The sequence below is a fragment of the Macrobrachium rosenbergii genome, chromosome 15 (assembly GCF_040412425.1).
Source record: "Macrobrachium rosenbergii isolate ZJJX-2024 chromosome 15, ASM4041242v1, whole genome shotgun sequence".
NCBI classification, from domain to species: domain Eukaryota; kingdom Metazoa; phylum Arthropoda; class Malacostraca; order Decapoda; family Palaemonidae; genus Macrobrachium; species Macrobrachium rosenbergii.
The window spans coordinates 46026521-46048212 of NC_089755.1; the positions used below are offsets into that span (position 1 = coordinate 46026521).

At 37.7% G+C, this 21692-nt stretch overlaps 2 protein-coding genes across 5 annotated transcripts in view; one reads left to right on the forward strand and one right to left on the reverse strand.

Moving 5' to 3' along the window:
- The window catches only part of LOC136846643 (alkaline phosphatase-like), a 34420-nt gene extending 23677 nt beyond the window's left edge, over positions 1-10743 (reverse strand). Inside the window, exon 1 of the mRNA XM_067117561.1 lies at positions 10607-10743. The gene's annotated coding sequence lies outside the window, so the exon portion shown is untranslated. The remainder of the gene's footprint in view (positions 1-10606) is intronic.
- On the forward strand, positions 410-20899 carry LOC136846642 (probable peptidoglycan muropeptide transporter SLC46). 4 transcript variants are annotated; one of them, XM_067117560.1, is made up of 5 exons: positions 410-557; positions 14068-14238; positions 16927-17097; positions 18312-19388; positions 19637-20899. In XM_067117560.1, exons 2-5 carry the CDS (start codon positions 14101-14103, stop codon positions 19817-19819), a joined length of 1569 nt encoding a protein of 522 aa, XP_066973661.1. In that variant the 5' UTR covers positions 410-557; positions 14068-14100; the 3' UTR covers positions 19820-20899. The 4 variants fall into 4 exon arrangements, with proteins under 4 accessions (XP_066973661.1, XP_066973660.1, XP_066973658.1 ...); XM_067117559.1 differs by lacking the exon at positions 410-557 and adding an exon at positions 3836-4368; XM_067117557.1 differs by lacking the exon at positions 410-557 and adding an exon at positions 10358-10441.
- Positions 20900-21692: the final 793 nt, after the last annotated feature.

A 21692-nucleotide genomic window follows, 5' to 3' on the forward strand; every position in this document is an offset into this window, starting at 1 on the left:
GGTGCTCTGTAGGCATTGCTCAAGGTTCTTTGCAGCGTCCCTTCGGTTCCTAGCTGTAATCTCTTTCATTCCTTTTGCTATACCTCCACTCCCTATTCTCTTTCTTCCAGCTTACTTTCCAAACAATTGTTTCATGGTGCAACTGCGAAGTTTTCCTCCTGTTACCTTTCAAACCTTTTTACTCTCAATTTCCCTTTCAGCGCTGAGTGACCTCTTAGGGCCTAGTACTTGGGTTTTGACCTAAATTTTACATTCCAGTTCCATAGCCCCATATCTCGATTTTCTATTCAACGCAGCACATACGTATAGCAGCTTGATTTCATGAGGAGGTAGGTGATGAAAAAAATATTCTTACTGACACAAACGCATTCACTACTTTTTTGTAGTAAGCATTTCTTTCTCGTTACAGACAAGCCCTGGCAGAAGAAGAACCGACGCAGTCCATGAGAAGGTGAAGATGAAGCCAATTCATATTCTTCAGCGAATAACCCACCTCTTGGGTAGACCAGGACCCACTCTGAGTGGGTCCTGGGGTAGACTTCGGGAGCTTCGGGCACGTGAGTACCTTATTTCAGTAAAGCTACGAAGTATCTGTTACTGATATGCATTTTGCTGTGGTTTCTGCCGTGCAAGAGCAGTGTTTCCATAACGAGCGCAATATTGTCTCAGTGGTAAGCCTTCATCCCGTGACTGTAGACATTACTTAAGGTTCTTTGCAGCTTCCCTTCGGCCACTTTCATTCCTTTTACTGTAACCCCGTTCATATTCTCTTTCTTCCGTCTGACTTTCCACCCTCTCCTAACAGTCGATTCATAATGCAACTGCGAGGTTTTCCTCCTGTTACACCTTTAAAACCTCTTTACTCTCAATTTCCTTTTCAGCGCTGAACGACCTCACAGGTCCCAGCGCTTGGCCTCTGGCCAAAATTCTATACTCTGTTGTATTCTCAATGGTAAGGTGATTTTTACAATGTATTAGGTTAATAGTTAGGCGCCTATTTCTTTTCTTTGCCAGCGGTAAAAACACGTAGAGGACGATTTCAAAAGCAGGAAAAAAAAAAAAAAACTGAAAATATGTTGGCCACACCAGATAACAACGGCTGCACCTCAGGCATCAACCAGAAGCCATGGTCGGAATGTATTGAACGTGTGTTGACATCAACGACACCTAATCAGGCAGTGGAAGAAAATAAAATGCCAAACTTGCGTAGAATTGTCTTTTTTGAAGGTACCGTTAACGCAGCAGCATTTGAAGCAGTCTGCTTCGGCAGTGTCATCATGACAGACTGAGTGAAGGCTTTTTTTGTTATTACAAGGCCTATACCTTAGTTTTACCAGACCACTGAGCTGATTAACAGCTCTCCTAGGGCTGGCCCGAAGGATTAGACTCATTTTACCTGGCTAAGAACCAATTGGTTACTTAGCAACGGGACCTACAGCTGATTGTGGAATCCGAACCACATTATAGCGAGGAATGAATTTCTATCACCAGAAATAATTTCCTCTAATTCTTCACTGGCCGGCCGGAGATTCGAACGCCGGCCCTGCAGAGTGATAGCCGAGAACGATATCGACCAGTCCAGCGAAGAACTGCGTTACCGAAGGTCTTCCAGGATCTGCCTCGATTTTGGCTGCATTGCACATAAGTAAGATCTGTTGTTAAGCGTATCCACGTATGTGTATGTATGTATGTTTATGAGCATATATGTACACAAATAACATTAAGCAATACAGTCTCAGCATGTACAGTAATGTATTTACTTGAGAAGCCTGGCTGCCATCGCCTTGTTCAAAGAGACAATTGGAAATCGTACCAGTAAAGTTTTCACCATTTAGATTTTAAGTTTAGGTCCGTACCAATAAGCTGTAGGTTCTATCATACTTACTACCTGCAAGTTTTCACTACCAGTATTTACATTTTAAGTGTAGGTTGTCTGCAGGAAATATCGGCGGGGTTTCATCATGAATTCTTATCATGAATTATTCACGCTTTGTTGTAGGACCTACTATGCAACTTGGACATTTGGTTTTCCCAGAGTAAAATATTATTCAGGGAATATTTGTAAATTATGCTCAAATACAAGACACGGTACAAAATGTGTTATACTTAACAATTAGAACTTGCCTTAAGATTAACGGTTCTTAGCAAGTCATTTTTAGTAGAGGTTGCCATGCTCTTCTGTACCCAAGCTGCGACTCGCCACAGTCTACTAACTACCAGGTAAATCATTCACTGCATAGATCAACGGAGTATGGGAGCGATGTTACAGACAGGGACTCAGTGGCAGTGTAAAGCTACATAAATTCAGATTTAAGGCATAAAACCAAAAGGTGAATCACAGTGGTTCGGCTTCCACAATAAGCTGTAGGTCCCGTAAAATATATCTAAACCTTCGGGCCAGCCCTAGGAGAGCTGTTAATCAGCTCAGTGGTCTGGTTAAACTAAGATACACTTACTTTTTGTACAGGGTGTACATATGAGAACTCACGTTTGATGACTTGCCTTCCTTATGTGAACTGTTCCTTGAAGACTTTAGTTTTCCTATGAGAAGTCTTCTTGAAGACTTGTCTTGCTTTTGTGAAAAATTGCTGGAAGACCTTTGTGTTCCAACGAGGAGTCTTACTTAAAAGGCTTGGCTTGCTTACGTGAACTCTTGATTAAAGGCTGCTTCCCTTTAAGAAGTCTTGCTCAATGACTTGAATTGTTCATGTCAGCTCTTGCTAGAAGACTTAGTTTTCGTATGTGAATTTTTGCTTGAAGATTTTTTTTTTCATTTGAGGAACCTTGCTTGAAGACTTTGCCTGCTTATGTGAATTGTTGCTTAAAGATCTGACTTGCTTACGTGTTTCCTTGATTGAAAACTTGGCGTGCTTATGGAAATTTTTCCTTGAAGACTTGAAGTGCTTATGTGAATCTTGCTTGAAGACTTGTTTTCATATGAGGAACCTTGCTTGCTTATGATTCTTGCTTAAAGATTTGGCTTGCTTATGTGTTTTGTTACTTGAAGTCTTTGTTTCCTTATGAGTACTCGAGAATAATAATTTGTTTGAAGACTGCTTTCCCATGAGAACTCTTGTTTGAAGACTTGCTAGCTTGTGTGGACGTGCTTGAAGACATGTCATCTTATGAAGACTATAGTTTGATGATTCTTGCAAAAAAAACCTTTTTTTTATGATGAATGGAGTTTGAAGAATTGACTTATTTATGTGGCTTCTTGCTTGAATGTCAAACATTTAATAAATCCTGGATTGCAGCTGACAGTGACTGAAAGAGTGAGATCAGTAATACGTATCGGTAACTTTTGTTTGAAGCTCCCCGGCGTAGATGAGACTTTTTCACTCTCGAGAATCCAGACGTGATGTTCTGAGATGACAGTGACCGCTTTAAAATGCCAGGCTTAGTTGTTTCCTTGCGACATTTAAAAAAGAAGCATTTACGTTGCTGACCCGACATTAAATGTCAGTACTTAACTAGTAAGTCATTTATGAGGGAGAATTGATAGCTTATGTTAATAGATTAAAATGTAACTGGGGAAAAAACTAATTTATTATTCAGTTGAGAAAACTTCATTTTCGTGTGTGTCACGTGCTCCCACGTCTTTGTATGACCTTTAGATCATCTCTCAAGAGGTTAACGCTAAATAAAAGGTTTGGGGCGAGGTTACCCATGAAGAAACATGATAAAGTGTGCTGCTGCCGGCGAAACCTTTGAGGTTTATCGTTGCTCCGTTTCAAAACTAGGATGCTGTAAAAAAAAAAAAAAAAAAAAAAAATTCCACTATCGTGATCGATAAGCTTCTTGTACAGAGGTTATTGCTCATACGAAGGCAACATCGTTTCGTACGTGTATGATACGAACCGGTCCAGACGTTTGCTGCGAGCGCGAGGGGGCGTTCGATAACCATTAAAAGCAGGGTAAACGGTGAGCAGCGATGTCATTTCGAGCTCTCCCCGCCCAAAGGGTAGAACTACGTCAACTCTAATAGACTTATAATCGAAAAGAAAGTGGAATTGTAATCTTGAAAGCATTCGTATCCAGAAGACCTATCCTGAAAGCTACCTGCTGACAATATGCAACTGCCCTGAAAACTGCTGCCTGCCAGTAACCCTGTCTTGAATGAAAACTGCCGGTATTCCTGTCTCGATAGCTCCAGATTTTCACTAATAGATTCGTATCCAGAAAGCTTCAGACTCGGTAATCTTATCACAAAGCTCTTCGAGTACCTACTCATCGAAGGCACTGTTGTATTGATTCGTGACAGTCAGCCAGAGTTCCGGAAAACCGAAAGTGCTTCTTCATCTTCAGAGAAAGGCCAGGGGAAAGATGACAGTTACAGAATTAGACCCAGAAAGGGGTCTCGAACTCAACGTAAGTACAGCGTGTTTTCCTCCCTGAAAACTAAACCGTTTCTTTTCCACAAGTGCTGTGTCATTACAGTAAGTGCTGTGTCATTACAGTGAGTTCGTAGATGCGGCGGTTTCCCTGTCGAAAGTATTTTTCCTTTATAGGCCTCTGTCTTGGTTCGTCCTATTTGTAGCATGACAAATTTGTCTTGTACGTAAACCCAAATTATTCATTTCTTGTTACTAATGAAAATAGGGATATTTTCAAGTAAGGACATTCACACAAGTTTTGAGGATGGCCGTTAGTATTTGCGAACTCTGCTCGTTTCCAGCCCATTGCCGCCGTTCGATGTTTTGGAAGCTGGTCATAGAGTCTCTGTATCCTACCATAACCCCCCCCCCCCCAACTCTCGTGACTGGTTGTTAAGCTTGCCTTGGCGTTCTCTACGATTTTTTGTATTTTATATTTACTTATTATTTTGCAACCGCCTGAAATAAGTTTAGTTTTAGAAAATTACTCGTTAAATGACCGCTGTCTAGCCTACCTCGTGTTATCGGAGAGACATGGTCATTTTCTTGGCGTCGTAAAAAGAGATTACTCAGTACTGTATTTCGTATTTACGTTTGTAGATCCGCAAAAACGCCCAGTATGTATATGTATATATATATATATATATATATATATATATATATATATATATATATATATATATATATATATATATATATATATATATATAATGTGTATAATATGTGTGTGTGAGCGGCCGCGTGCACGCCAGTCCAGCGTCAGTTCAGCCGTTTTTCCTATAACGGGAAAATCATAACCAAAGAAAACGTTCACTTACAAGTACTGACAAACTTTGTATATATATATATATATTTTTATATATATATATATATATATATATATATATATATATATATATATATATATATAGAGAGAGAGAGAGAGAGAGAGAGAGAGAGAGAGAGAGAGAGAGAGAGAGAAGTCCACCTGAGAGACCTGGGTCTGATCCCGATGTGAGTCAGAAATTTATATATATATATATATATATATATATATATATATATATATATATATAGAGAGAGAGAGAGAGAGAGAGAGAGAGAGAGAGAGAGAGAGAGAGAGAGAGACGATTACTCATGTTTCAGTATCAAATACCCCGGCCGCGCAGAGAATGGCGTGGTTAGCTCGGGACTTTTTTGGCCTTTTGTGTAAGTCTCCGATCCGTAAATCTTGTGATAGGTTTATATCTCCTATATCATGCTGCCACGGGGGCTCGCGTGATTTTGTGTACAAATTCACCTATCCAAGTATTTACCATACCCAGTGCAGCATAACCCCATAGATAGAGTAACTGGTGTGTTGCGAAATGTAACTGCCTGTCATTTATTTCCGGTCACCCATCCGTATATTGACCAATCCACACGTTGCTGAACAGGGGGGATTGCAAGTTCTGCGTTGTGGCGAAGCGAACGTGTCCTAACGAACTGAGATGGCGCAATCGAAACAGAAAGGGAAATCCATTTAGGAAACCACAGGCCCGTACCCAGAGTTTATTTTTGGGGGGGGGGCGGTCATTTTACCCCAAAATGCACCTTTTCTTCTATATATGTCATTGCATATATAAGTATATACAAGATGAAATACTTGAAAATGTTATTTTAGTTATATTAAGAAGAAAAACTGGGCATGCGGTCTATGTCCTTCTGCCCGATTAGATGTTATTCAAAGTACTGACTTTGGTTAACAGAATTTTACTTATAATGTTGAAAGTTTGCACCGAAATTAAAAAAAAATATTTTTTCAGTGTTATTGATTGATTCATTTAATATGTTGACAATAACAAATAACGTGCATATTGCGTTATTTCTTATGTTATTATACTGTGACCTAACAAAAGACAATAATTAATAAATATTCTAAAGAGTATGTATGTGATGCAATAAGAAAAAAATTTAGAAATAAAAATGAGAAACTGCAATTACTATGTATAGTTATATATGAAAATTTTCAAACGCACGCTACAAATGAAAATATGAAATGTATGCATACTTCAAACATTTGTACAAATAATAAACTACAAACACAAGTAATATGTAGCAATGACTCTTGTATTTCCTACTATTAAAGAATGTTGTTAATGTTTAATAACAAAATTTATAAAAGAAGACTTGCCAAAAAAAAAATATTGTTATTTATTACTTTATAAGTACAGTTCAATGAAAAGGACAGTCATAGAGTTCGACTCCTCCCCCCTCCCCCGGTACAGGCCTGAACCATTAACAGTTGAAAAAAAATGACGACTTACTGACGCTAATCTTCTTCAATTAGTCATACTAAGTTAGTGTCATGTCTACACCGCCCTTAATGGTTTCGTCATAACCTTTTGCTAAATCTAGACACGGTCGAGAGTTATTGATCCTTTTAGACCTAGTGCGTGGTGAGATGTTCGTATAGCCTCGTGATACAAAACGTTTTGTGCATGGTGTTGCTGGCTCTCTCTCTCTCTCTCTCTCTCTCTCTCTCTCTCTCTCTCTCTCTCTCTCTCTCTCTCTCTCTCTCTCTCTCTCTCTCTCTCTCTCTCTCTCTCGCTTTTGTCTTTGAATGGTGAAAACAATTAGTTAATTGTAATCCTATGCAGCTATTTTAATAAAGTTACGTAATTAAATTCTTCACATACGTCGTTGCACCTTTTATCCTGTTTTGCTTCATTTTGTTTTCCCTCTAAAGCTACTCGTTGCCACATCCAAATTACACCACTTAAATGGCTTCAGTCTGTAGTAAGTGAGATGGAGTCTGTTTTCACATTCGCCAAGGCAACTTGAGCCGAGAATAGCACGCCTACAGTAAATCTATCCAGACTACATATTATTCGACCCATACCTTAGCGCAAGTACTTGTTGGGTGTGTTTTAGGTATAGATTAAAATACTGTAAATCTCACAATATTGGTATTTGCCACGCACAGTCTATTGTTAAAGTTTTGTCGTCGAATATATTCGGGAAAAATATGTTCTGTAGATACAAACTCTTTAAGGTTTAATGTACAATCTGAACTTTTGACCAAATCGTGGTTTTTTTCATTTTTGCAGAGTAAGTTTCTGAATAACTAAATTAAGACGTATCTAAATAAAACGTCAGTAAAACAAGGGGCAGAATCATTAAAAAACAAGCCGTAAGTTTCAGCAAACAGAATTGAGCAATGAAAATAAATAAATTGATACCATTGCGACAGATAGGTTGCAGATTTCATCGTAGCAGAGGAAATGAAAAAGCCTTGGGTCTTATACATACATACATACATACATACATACATACATACATACATACATACATACATACATACATACATACATACATACATACATACATACACACACACATATATATATATATTTATTTATTTATATATATATATATATATATATATATATATATATATATATATATATATATATACACATATATACAATACAAATTTTACATGTATACGGCGGTACCCTACACGCATGAAAGCATACCGCACAATTTCACGAAAACCCCCCTCTCTCTCTCCTTTCAACTCGGGGGGGGGGGGGAGGTTAGTGCCGTCAGTGAATTTCATGCAGTGCAATGTAGGCGTTACTTAAGATTCTTTGCAGCGTCCGTTTGGCCCTTAGCTGCAACCTCTTTCATTCCTTTTGCTGTACCTCCGTTCATATTCTCTTTCTTCCATCTTACTGTCCACCCTCTCCTAACAATTGATTCATAGTGCAACTGCGAGGTTTTCCTCCTGTTACACCTTTCAAACTTTTTCACTGTCAGTTTCCGTTTCAGCGCTGAATGGCCTTAGTTGCCCCAGTGCTTGTCATCTATGACTAAAACCTATAAGTCTATCTCGCCTTGCAATGGCAGCGCCCTTGCAACATGTCACCAAGTAGGCCTGAGTTCGATCCTGGAACAAAGAAGGAAAGATACGGGCAGTGGGCCTTCTTTGACTTAAGCAGCGGTTAGTCGCCTTTTGTAAGTAGAAACTGTGTGGCAGGGGGTTTGGGGCGGGGGGAGGTGATGGCTGTTGTGACGAGGTAAGAGAGGGGCGAAAAGTAATATCAGGAATTAGTGCTCAGAACTCCGTCCAGTTATGCATCTTCACATTATAAGTACAAAAGTAATTCTCAACAAATACATCCTAACTAGACCTAACCTAATTCAGTCTAACCTAGGCATTCGATCTACGGATGGCGCGCGACGGTACCAGAAGACCTTGTAATGCCGCCATAGGTATAGAAGATTTCGACAATATATTTTGCTTACAACCTCTAGTTTGAAGTATTAAGTAATTTTACTTATTTTTTTTATTACCGTTCACGATGCTCATCACTCATTAATTAACTATTAAAACCTGTTTTGGTATCAAAACCTTTATTGTAAACAGTCGTAACGGTCAGCATTTAGGGCGAAGCGGATCGCTTCCATTTGTATGTATGTGAAACTTGAAAGTGAGATGTTGGCATCAGTTTGGACTGTTTTCATCATCATGCGTAATCTGGCCTGAGTTGTTGGAGTCAGCTTGGAGTAATTAAAGAGTGCTTGCCTTTTGCTTTGCTACTCCCATGCAGACTGCGATTAGCCTCTGACCCGTCTGCCGTAAACAAGAACTTATTAAACACAGTTTCTTTTTGTCCCACCACCTCTTAAAAATTTTAGTCTGGTTGGTGGTTGTAAACAACGGTGTTTTTGCTTTCTTCTTCCTCTCATTGTTATTATTATACAGATATTTGACTGTGAAGATTTTTTTCGTATACCCAGTGAGGCTTTGTGTCTCCATATGGATTTTTTGAAATAGTGTAGAGCAAAACCAGTAAACCACCTGCGCGAAAGAAGCAAGAACTGCAGAAAGAAGTGAGGCCAGTCTTATTTTGATGCAACAAAAGACCCCAGTTGGGTTTAGCATTGTATGTGAGATGTTAGACGTAAGGTTGAATCTCTCTCTCTCTCTCTCTCTGGAGCGTTTCACTTAAAATGGGAAATCGCGCCCCACCTAGGTGAAATCTTTTCAAATAATTTTTATCTCCTCACTGACTTTGGACTATGGAAGGACATTTTTTAAATTAATGAAACCCTTTTAACTTTAAGCATGTCAAAATGGACAGATTCTCTGATTTCATGTTAGTCAAGAATTGAATTGAAAAGGATAAGCTGGAGTAGCTATCCCGCAGCCGTGCGACGCCAAGGTTCTCTAAAACTGTGCCACTCGTGTTACCTGTGCGTGTCACTAATCTCTAGCCTTCCGTCTCATAGGTCTCATCCAAGGGCTTCCAACTCGTCTGGTGCCCAGAGGAACACCGGTGCGGCGCTGCCACTATCACGCAAATGACGCGGTGACCGCCCTATAGTCCGAAGGCCCGATAGTCCGAAGGTCCGATAGTCCGAAAGTCAGAAGGCCCGATAGTCCGACGGACTGTAATCAGCCCCCCACCCCTCCATAGCTAATACGGCAAATTGTAACCAGTAAACACGCATAAAAATACCAACATAACGTACCCTAGGGTGTTTACTGGTTACAATTTTGCCGTAATTAGCCACATGGAGGAGGGGGGATAATCAGGCGGGGGTGGGGGCGCTTGCCTCGGAATGCCGGCTTAGACCTACCGACTATCGGACTATCGGGCCTTCGGACTAACGGACTGTAATCAATGACGCAGCCTACAGTTCTCCCTCTGTCAGGGGTGTGGAGAAAGAAGGCCAGGCCTTCTCCATCTCCCCTTCATTATCTTGTTCACATATTGAACTTTAAATGTCCCGTTTTTTTATAATTTCTCATTAACTTGCCATCTGACTTATAATATCCTGAAAGCTTCATTCTCCAATCGGTAAAATCTTTAAGATATGCTGTACAACCTTAGTTTCCTTGTCATAATACCATGATTCGTGTCCGCTTGGGAATCTAGACCTTTTAGAAATTAAATCATAGAAGGGAAAATTTTCAGTGTAACAAGAGCTAGCAGGTGAGAGAGAAGCATCTCAGCGGAAGTTACGGAATAATGAGAAACTTTATTTTGTTTTGTAACAACGATATTTGCGCGGCTACCACACCTCTCGGACTGGTCGCGGTAAGTACACGTATGCAATATAACGTCTGGTCAAATCCCTGAAAGTTACGTTTCAGACATCACTCCGTTGCGTAATTCGTGTTTTTTCATTGACACCAACAAATGTTTCGTCATGCCTTAAGTACTTAAACATGTAATGGGAGAATCATTGTTAATTCCTCTTACCTGTCGAGAATCCAGTGTGCACGACTCACACGTCTGGCAGTGCCGACTTCCGTTTAGTCCGCGGCAAAATGCCTGTGTAACGTGTGCTTGCGGACGTATTTTTTGTCGATAACAAGTGCAGATCGCAAAATCTTGGGTGCATTTTGAGGAACCATTTGACATGTTACATTCAAAGGATCTTTGGTGCTTACTGCTAGTCATATCGGAGGCCTAGATCTTGCCTACACCGTAGTGAAACGTTGATACGACTTGGCTCTTGCACGATCCCAGCTTGAAGTGAAACCGCTTATTAGGCTCAAGGCCGTCTGCGTCAGAAACCTTTCCTCATGTTACTACAATAATATTGCACTAGCCCCTCCAACATGTTTTATTTTTCACCGGAATGACTGAAATAAGGAAGAGGCACGTGACAACAGAGATGGAAGTCGTATGTGACGCAGAGGAGGTAATTCTTTGATGCTTTTAAGTATTTTTCGTTCTCGGTGTGATAAGTGATAAGATTATTCCGATATATTCTATTCAGCAGTATCTCAGAGGATTATCTGCCTTCCTCTCGCCACTTGCAAACACACACACACACACACACACACACACACACACACACACACACACACACATATGTATATATATATGTATATATATATGTGTGTGTGTGTGTGTGTGTGTGTGTGTACATACATGCACATATATAGCATTTCCCACCATGGGACGTCTTCTACTGTAGGAGGAAAAAAATGTCCCTGCCGACTTCTTGCTCCAATTACGCACTTGTGGATGAACACCCCGTGAAGGAAACCTCTGCAACTTCAGCAACATTAGTCACTTCATTTATGAACCCAAATGGGTCATCTTCACTTCTGTCTTGCATGCAATCTCATTCTTCCACATACAGTAACGTTTTTACCACTTGTTCCATACATCCAAATTGCTTGCCCTTTCATTTCTTTTTATTCACATAGACTATGAAAAAAAGTTCATCCCAGAAGTTTCAGTCCTTTCATTTGAATTCAACATCCACAGTTCTCTGCTATTAGGTAGAGTAAGCTCAACAATCCATTCATGCATTCTGCCTTGGCTTCCATAGACATTCAAATATGCTCATATTCTTTAGCAGGCACAGGCACCTTCCTTTCTTCACCCATTCCATGATTTGCCTTCTCTGTCAGCCTACCATCATCGGTTATATCGACTTCCAAATGCATATACAAATTATGCGGTTCCTTTCCTCCGCCATGTTTTGTAACATTTTACGAAATATTCCTGGCGTATTCTCAAAACCTTACTCTTGCTCACATTTACTCAGCTTTATCATCTAATGGCCGTATCAAACTCAGCGGTTTGTGCAATTTCTCTTCAATGTACTCTTGTCAGCATTTTATCATTTCCACACACCATTCACGATTCATATTTTCATCCCACAACATGCGCCTACTTGTAATTTCCTTTCCATGAACTGTTTTATCACTCCAGCCTTAAAATATTAAACAGAAAGGAGACAACACACCCATGCTTCAGACACGTGTGCTTTATGAGTATAATAGTCATTTTCCCGTCCACATATTTGGATACACTTTTCCACCACCGAAAATTTGAATTGCTCTCAACTGATATTCTGCACCACATATCCAAAGCTCCCTCCACATGTTTTGTCTATGCAAAAACGAGATAGTTTATTTCAGTTGTACCAACACCCATTAAAACAAGAACCCTTTATTCTTCTGTTTCTCTACAAGGCCCCTGGTTCCTCGGTGCTTACTCCACGTCCCACGTACCAGTCATATTATACCTCCATCTGACGCTGATTGCACTTGTTCTGTTTCGTTCACGTCAAAGATTTTTATTTTGTCACCTCTAGAGCATCACTAATTTGCATGGTTGTGTCTGTATTAAAACCCTTTCCTTTGAGCAATATGTACTTGGAACATTTCTATGTGAACAAGGATATCACCGATGTACCTATAAAATCTCATGCGCTTATCCAACTCCCTCCTGAAAATTATAATACTGTACTACTAATTTATTTAATTTTGATTTCTGAAACCTGACGTGTTACTAGTTTACTATATTTTTATATTGGAAATGAAAACAGCATTTTACTTTTTTTTTTTCAAGTGGCCGCCCTCCTACCTTTTATTGTCACTAAGGTAGTGCTCCGCCTGGAGCTTTCAACAACCAGCGCTTCCTAGACTAATATGACTCGTAATTCTCGTTGCTAGTCAGATGGGAATCCTTCCACCTAAAATACCATCAGCCCTCGTTATTTGTACCTGCTTCCTCTCTTTGTCTTTCAAACGTTAATGATTAAGCAATGAATATATTCAAAGTGTTATATACCAGATGAGCAAAGATTCTGTCCCACCGGTAATTTCACCGACCCAGTACAGAGCGCAATACCAACAAGCGTCTGGTACGCCATATTCAATATATAATAAAATCAAATCTGCTACAGCTGATTTCAGTAACTTTTTCGAAGTCCACGTAAGGTAGGACCTCGACGAGGTAACACCGAGGAGAGGGTAACTCTCTCTCTCTCTCTCTCTCTCTCTCTCTCTCTCTCTCTCCCTTCCGTTGGCTGAGTGGTTGAGCTTCAGACTGTCACTCGATGGGCGAGTTCATTCTCCCGGCCGGCTGATGAAGAGAGTTAGAGAATTTATTTCAAGTGATAGAAATTCATTTCTCGCTATAATGTGGTTCGGATTCACAATAAGCTGTAGGTCCCGTTCTTAAGTAACCAATTGGTTCTTAGCCAGGTAAAATAAGTCTAATCCTTCGGGCCAGCCCTAGGAGAGCTGTTAATCAGCTCAGTGGTCTGGTAAAACTAAGGTATACTTAACTTCTCTCTCTCTCTCTCTCTCTCTCTCTCTCTCTCTCTCTCTCTCTCTCTCTCTCTCTCGATGATATCTGGAACGAAATCAGTCAAGAGTTATATTTGATATCGGAATTGATAAATAAATGAAGACCAAGGCTATTGCTTTCGTATTGTTTGTAAACAGTTCCGCATATTAGAGAACAAAAATTAGTAAAAAGAGAATAAAGACAGGCAATTTACTATTGTTGTGCAGCTAGTTGTATTTTAATGATATGATGGCAGCAGTGTTTTGTGATATTCGCACTGTAGTAATAATGTTATGACATACTGTGACATTAATTATGACAAGTATTAGCAGAGTCTAGATGTGTTTATTTCTGGGTGTGTTTGATGTTGAATTTTCATCGTAATTTGGTTATCTTGTAAAAGAAAGACATTATAGGTTGCTGTGGTGTGAACCATTAACCTGGCCTAATCGCTTTTTCTAGTTTGTGTTTATAAGGTAAATGGTCAAGTGCTCATTTGCAAATATAATTAGCCTTAGATGGACCACTAAACAGTATCAGCGATTGATATTCATGTTTGTAGCTAATCTACTCATGGATATCAGTTAATGCCCAGGGTTGATGATAATGATGACTTTCCCTAACAGGTCACTCCTCTTCTGGAGGGATCGGAAGACGACATGGAGAATTCGGTGCACCAACGTCGACCCAGTGTTCATGTCATTGGTGAAAAATACCAGCGGCCGTTGGCAGATGGAAGTCAAGTTTCATTTGGTCGTGGTAGTCCTTTGGGGAGACTGAAGAATGCAGTCTCAAAGGTAATATGATAATACATGTGTTGATTTATAAGTGGAGGGAATTACTAGTGCGTGAATTCAAAATGAATTGAACATACTAGAAGTTGTAGTTACACAGCATAGGCCTATGTTATAGGTTTACTGTAGTTTTCTTAGGTAGTTTATATAGCCTATATGTGTGTATATATATATATATATATATATATATATATATATATATATATATATATATATATATATATATATATATATATATATATATATATATATATATATATATATATATATGTGTGTGTGTGTGTGTGTGTGTGTGTGTGTGTGTGTGTGTGTGTGTGTGTGTGTGTGTGTGTGTGTGTGTGAGAGAGAGAGAGAGAGAGAGAGAGAGAGAGAGAGAGAGAGAGACTACCTACCCTACTTACGGATATTCAAGTTATGAACATTCAGAGATAGGAACAAACGTGATCAATGAATTAAAACTGTTCAGAGCGCTCCCCTTTTGCCACCCGTAAGTTCAGGTTTTGTTCTGTTCACAATTTATTGAGTTTTTTATCATTCGTATTAATAAAATGCTGTACTCTATAAAATACAGTACTGTAAAAAAGTACAGTACTGTATTGACTAAATATCATACTGTCCTTAAATAGGCGTGAAGACCAACTTACAAACAATTCAAGAAATGAACAGCTGTTCGGAACATAACTTGTTCGTATGCAGGGTAGTGTGTGTTTTACATAAATATATATACATAATATAGTATATATTTTATATATACATATATATATGTGTATTATGTAGGATAGTGTGTTTTATATATATATATATATATATATATATATATATATATATATATATATATATATATATATATATATATATATATGTGTGTGTGTGTGTGTGTGTGTGTGTGTGTGTGTGTGTGTGTGTGTGTGTGTGTGTGTGTGTGTGTGTGTGTGTAACACCAATGTCACTGTCTCAGTTTGGAGATAAATTTAAAATCCATTATTGGCCCCAGAATTAATAAAACTAGTGTAAGTTCCAGTACAGTACCACTACTGATTGAGTTTTTCTTGTACGGTATAATAGATGTTCAGTATCAATGTTATGAGAGTACTATAGAAGATACCTAGTGAAATATTTAATCTGTCTATATTTTAGGATATATTAACTTACACCCTCTGAGCATTTGTCAGTTATCAACCATTTGCATCACATTTTGAAGACCTGTTGCAAGATTCAACAAGGTTTTTTATACAGATTAGTGGTGTGAATAATAAGCTCCGCCCACATATTTTATCCAAACCTAGGGCTATTGTGAGGCACTTAATTATAAACTTATTCTTCCAGAGTTGGGAATTTTCTGTATTCACTTTATCTGTATACATAAAAGAAGGATTCTCTGTCAAGCCTGGGATGTTTTTACCTGTAATTTTTATGACTGCTTACCTGCATTCATAACAGTTTCATTGCATATTTTATTATTCATCCTATCTTCATCACATGGATGTGGTGGCAGCCCCAAGACAGTAACGGATGTAAAAAAAATATTCCCTCTTTTACAGCTTGACCTGCGGCAGTAAAAACGCGAAGAAATACCCTTTTGTGGTATAAGGGTAATCAACTTCATTTCACATTGTCATTACAATAGGGCTTACTATTATGAAAGTGTAAGATGAAGTAGATATAATTTGAACTGTCTGTACCCTAGGAGGGTTTATATATCATATCCTGACCTGTAACTCTTATTGTAGCATTACATCAGCGAACTGGAGCCATAGAAAATGTCACTAGGTAGCATTACAGAAAATGTACTATCACACTAAGTAGCATTACAGAAAATGTACTAATACACTAGGTAGCATTACAGAAAATGTACTAATACACTAGGTAGCATTACAGAAAATGTACTAATACACTAGGTAGCATAACAGAAAATGTACTAATACACTACGTAGCATCACAGAAAATGTACTAATACACTGATGGCAAATTAATTCATACCTACCTGTGTACTGTCTTTTCACACCTGTATAATAAAGTGGTCTGTGGAATTTGGTTAGTTATTAATGATTCTACTATAGGCCTAGTCGATACTCTATAGGTTATTTAAATCCCACAATATACCCTGAATGTGTAGCTCTCTGGTGTTAACTATGCTGTCTTCTGTATTCCTGTTTTGTCTTCATAATAATCGTCGTCATCATTGCCTCCATAGTTGTGTGACAAAAAAAAAAAAAAAAAAACAAATTCTGCCATTTCTATCCGGCCTCGTATCTCATAATAATAATAATAATCTAAGTAGGACTCTGTCTTCCAAAATTTCTGGTGCTAAATTGACAAACCCTACACTTACCATTCCTCCTTAGCTGGTGTGAAGGACAGTTTTGTGCCATTTCCATTGACCATTCGTCATATTTCATCTACACGTAAAACCTCTGTATTTTCCCTTTTAGTGTTGTTTCTCACTTTATCCTGTCATCTGAATAATGATAATAATAATAATAATAATAATAATAATAATAATAATGAAATTATAATTATTATTTACCATTATTTATTAACATCATCATCAGTGATGATAACATTATAAATATCAAATGCTACAAATCATTTCCTGTCAGAAAATCCGCAGATTTTTCATGCTTAGGTTACTAGTCCAACATCAATTAACATTTGAATAGGAAAAATAAAGAAGTGATTTATTGAATACAGGTTCTTCGGAATGTAACTCTAGAGCCCATGCTCTTCATGAAGATGCTGGCCGAGAGTAATGCAGGAGTTGTGGCAGACACCTTAGAAATTGATAGAGTGTGCCGAGTCAACCTCAACTATACAGAGGAAGAATGCAGGAACATGGATGATGGCAACCACACAAGGATACAGGTAAGGATGTTATAAAAATGTTCCTTTGCATATTTGTAATGCACTTGAGCGTGGTTTCCATTACAACTCATTACTCTATATGTTTTATTAGCCATTCAAATCCATGGCCATCTTCTTGCATATAAATTTATGCAGTTTTTACTCCAGTTCAGATTGGAAGACTATTTCAGTGAAATTGGTCTGGTTGGGTGGTCAAGTCGTCACTTGGCTACATGTGCATTGACTTTTACACAACTTGTGAAAATGATAAATATGAGACTATATGGCAAATGATTATAGTGCCTCCATTTCTTGTAGGGTTGTGAATTTTTCTAGCTTTCATTTCTTAATATTAAATTTTGAGTGTGCCAGGACATAAACTGTACATTATTAGGAATGATATACCTTTAGTGAAGTTAGATTTTTCACTAATCTCCCTCCATACCCAGATAGCCAAGTCTTGTGTGTGTGTGTGTGTGTGTTGCTAATGAGATTTTTGTGTTTAAGATCATTTAAGTTTTGTAACTTGGATTTTTTATTCCCTGAAGGTCAAAGCACCAGTAGAAAAATAAACAAGAGGAAGCCAAAAATGGTAGTTTGCTCAGTGGACACCAAAATACTTTAAACGCAGCATTTTACACCGTCATATTGTGAAACACAGTAAATAGTAAAACTCCTTTTCCACATTTTGAAACAAGAGAAGTTAGTCTTAAGTTCTGACCTTAAAGTGGTCTGGAGGAAAAATGGTCCTCATATTTGATTGATGTAGACGTATAGCACTGTTTAGGAAGAGTGAAGGATGATTATTTATATATTTTCCTTGGTGTGAAGAATGCCACAATCCAGCGATAGGTTTAAACTTTTTTAAATTGTTATTGAGATTTACTATTTCATGAAGTCTGCCACATATATGTGGTTATAAATCCAAACCCCATATATGTGGTGATAAATCACATAGGAATAGTCTGGAGTTTATGTATGCTCCTCCTGGGAAACTTATTGTCCGGAAATTGTTTATACACTTGTGAATTTGTTACGAAAACTCAATAATTTTTATACATGTCTTCGAAGCATATACAGTACATTGCTAAACAAGACCTATTGTTCATTAAGAGCACAAAAAATAATTTAAATTTGCAACACATTTCTCAACTTCTTGCCATATAGTTGCAATATAATAGATGGCGACAGTGATTTATATCACACTTTAATTTAAGTAATTTTTTGCATTACAGACAGAAGTCCAGAAGTACCAGAATACGTTCAACTATTATCAAAATCTAATGGACAGCATATTACCACTCATCATTGTGGTACTGATAGGGTCATTGACCGACAAGTATGGTCGAAAACCTCCAATGCTTGGAGTCTTGGCAGGGTTTGTTGGTTGGTCAGTAGTTTATATTCTGACAGCTCTTAATCCTTCATGGCCAGTTGAGGTACTTTTGGGGGCCACACTTTGTGGTGATATAATGGGAACATGGGTGGTGTTCAACATGGCTGTATATAGTTATATGGCAGATATTACTACACCTGAGACACGCACAAAAAGAATGGGATTTTTGGATGTAGTGTGGTATATAGGAGGTCCCCTAGGTCGCTTGATGGGAGGGTGGTTATATCAATGGACAAATTGTATAGTAGTGTTCTCAGTATCAGGAGCCCTTTGGGCATTATGCTTCTTTTATGTCTTATTTTTGGTTAAAGAAAGTGTTGACACATCATCCCGCTCTTCAGATCCTGAGGATGAAAGGTGTTCCAATTGGGGTCCTTTGAAACCTGTTGTTATCTTGTTCAATACTGGATTTAAAAAGAGGCCTGGAAATCGGCGCTCAGTGTTATTTTATCTCTTAATGCTGAAGTTAATGGTCTTCTTAATTCAGGGCCATCAAATGTACCTTTGGGCAAGACGTGTTTTGCAGTGGGGGGCCACAGAATTCTCCACATGGTCAAGTATTGATTCCACTGTACATATGTTAGGAACAGTTGTATGGTTATTGATTGCAAGTCATTTTAAACTCCATGAAACTATTATTGCTATTGGGGGCATCATGTCACAAGGTCTTTGGTGTGGCGTGTTAGCTTGTATTACTGGACCTGGACTTTGGTGGTTAGTTATAGTGGCTTCTGTGATTGGCATGTTTGAAGAAACCATTGAACCAGCTATCCGCACCATGCTTACAGTAGTTGTGGATGAGAATGAAAAAGGGAAAATACTGGCGCTGAATGGCCTCCTAGAATCAGCTTGGCTAGCTGTTGACCGTTCCATGTACACTGCCCTATACAACACGTTCGTCGAGGTTTTCCCTCAGGTATGTACTGCATGATTACATTATGTATTTTAAAGTGACTCATAAATGTTGTTTATTGCAAATGTTTCTGATTTCTTGTTCCTACATTGTTGAACCTCTTGGCTCAAACCTTGGATGCTTTGTGGTACCCTGATTGTGTGAACATTCCATGCTAAGTGTTTCCTTAAAATTCCTTGGCAATTATGAATTTTCTAAGCAGATTTTGCATTAAGTGGCTTCAAAAATTGCTGTTTTTTGCTCCTTTCCAGATCAACTTCGTGGTACAAGTAGGCATCTGTGTCGTCTTGGTATTGGTATTTTTGTATCTTTATATTTTGTTCAGAAGACAGCCCCTCACAGCACCAAGTACTGAAAATTTCCAAAACATTGTAGACACTGATGCATGCGAAACAGTTGAAGAGCAAGGTGATGGTCGAACTGGTGTGTATTAACTCATTTTTATAGTATGTGTAACTATTAAATGACATGGGTCAGTTTCTGATATTAACTCATTTTTATAGTATGTGTAACTATTAAATGACATGGGTCAGTTTCTGAAAGATTTGGCGACATTGGATATATTTTTCTATATGAAGATAAAGATAAAAATATGTAATTTGTGATGTCCGTAGAAGAAAGCAGCCATTTTGAAGTTTGAACCCAATATGTATGTCTGCTTGGTGTGAATTTCACTGCATTTTGTCAAATACTTTGCTGTAGAGTTCTGAACTTAGGAATTAAAATAAAATATGATTCACCAGTTTGTAAATATGCTGGTGATATGGCCAGTACTCTTTTACCTGGAGGGCTAATTTAAAAGTGTGATTTCAGATACCCACTCCTTTTGTTACACATTCTTCTACTATCCTGTTGCATTCCATTCCCATTGAATTGAGGAATTTTTTAAATTTTGTATACACTGTGCAATACATAGTTTCTTATAAAATTAGCTTGAAGATTGTTTATAAGTTTAGCATGTTATTTGTGAATAAATATATATGACAAAGATAGAAAAACTGTTCACAAGGCTAAGAACTGAATATATTTTTGAGTAATTATAAGCTGACAATAGCAAACAATATGAAAGGGCTTTTGATGTATGGGAAATGATGAACAAAAAAGCATGTGATTGTATCTCAAAGTTATAGAAAGCAATAAGTAAACCACATATGTCTGTATTCTGCATACAGGTTTTTTCTTAAGTATTAATGCAACAACGAAGTGTTGGCATAAAACAGGCATTCAGTAAGTAGGGTTTATGGAGTGTTAATCCAGAATAAAGTGTTAGCCTCAACCAGGCAGAGTCAGTATGTAGGTATAGTGTACTGTATTAATGCAACAACAGAGTAAAGCTTGCATTCTTATACTGTAGAGATATGTAAAAATGTAGTTTTAGAAGGTATAGCGTTTTGACAAAAAAGTCCATGTGTTCTAGTTATTGAATGGTTAACAAGATATATAATTATAGTGTAAACAATCATATTTGAAATTTTTATATACCATTAAATATAATTATAGTGTAAACAATCATATTTGAAATTTTTATGTACCATTAAAATTTTGAGTTAAAGATCAAGGGAACCAGATATTTACAGTCATAGATTACTTATCTTCATTTTTTCCACACAAATAAGTTAAGGAAACTTACATTTCTTTTATTGAATTTATTTAAAGAAGTGAAAAAGGGTTATGACTGCAAGTCAGCTTACAAAATATTTTAAATTCCATGGAATGGGTCACACAGTTTTTCTACCAATGATATAACTAAGATCTGCATATGCAGTTGAGAAATACTTCTATATACAGTACACATAATCAAAAGTTATAATTAGTTATCTGTAAACGTTTTATTTATAATTTTACACACAGAAATTAAAGGAATAAAATGAAAATGCTACAAAGTTCACACTACAGTACACACCATAAAATTAATCAATAGGAAACCACAATGAACAAACATTGAAGGGCTGCTAAGTGTCCCATGTACAGATACCTCAGTTTTACAGATACTGTAGTGTCAAATTTTTTGCATCTCTGACTATAACTAAAATTATAATGGTTAGTGGAAGTGTACTGCTGATATTCTGTGTTTGAAAATAATTCCATGAATATATGAAATTTATGGAAAAACACGTATTTTTCATGGCACGAAAAGTAGTCTAAGCCTAGAGCTAAGTTGAGCTAGTTTACAATCCTTGTGCAATCAATCCAACCGAGGGACTTTTTTGTGCTCTGCATATGAGAACCTGGTGTGTACCTTTCTCAGTGCTTATTACTAGGAAAATGTATTGTAATAAGACAAGATTTCACAATAATAGAAAAAAC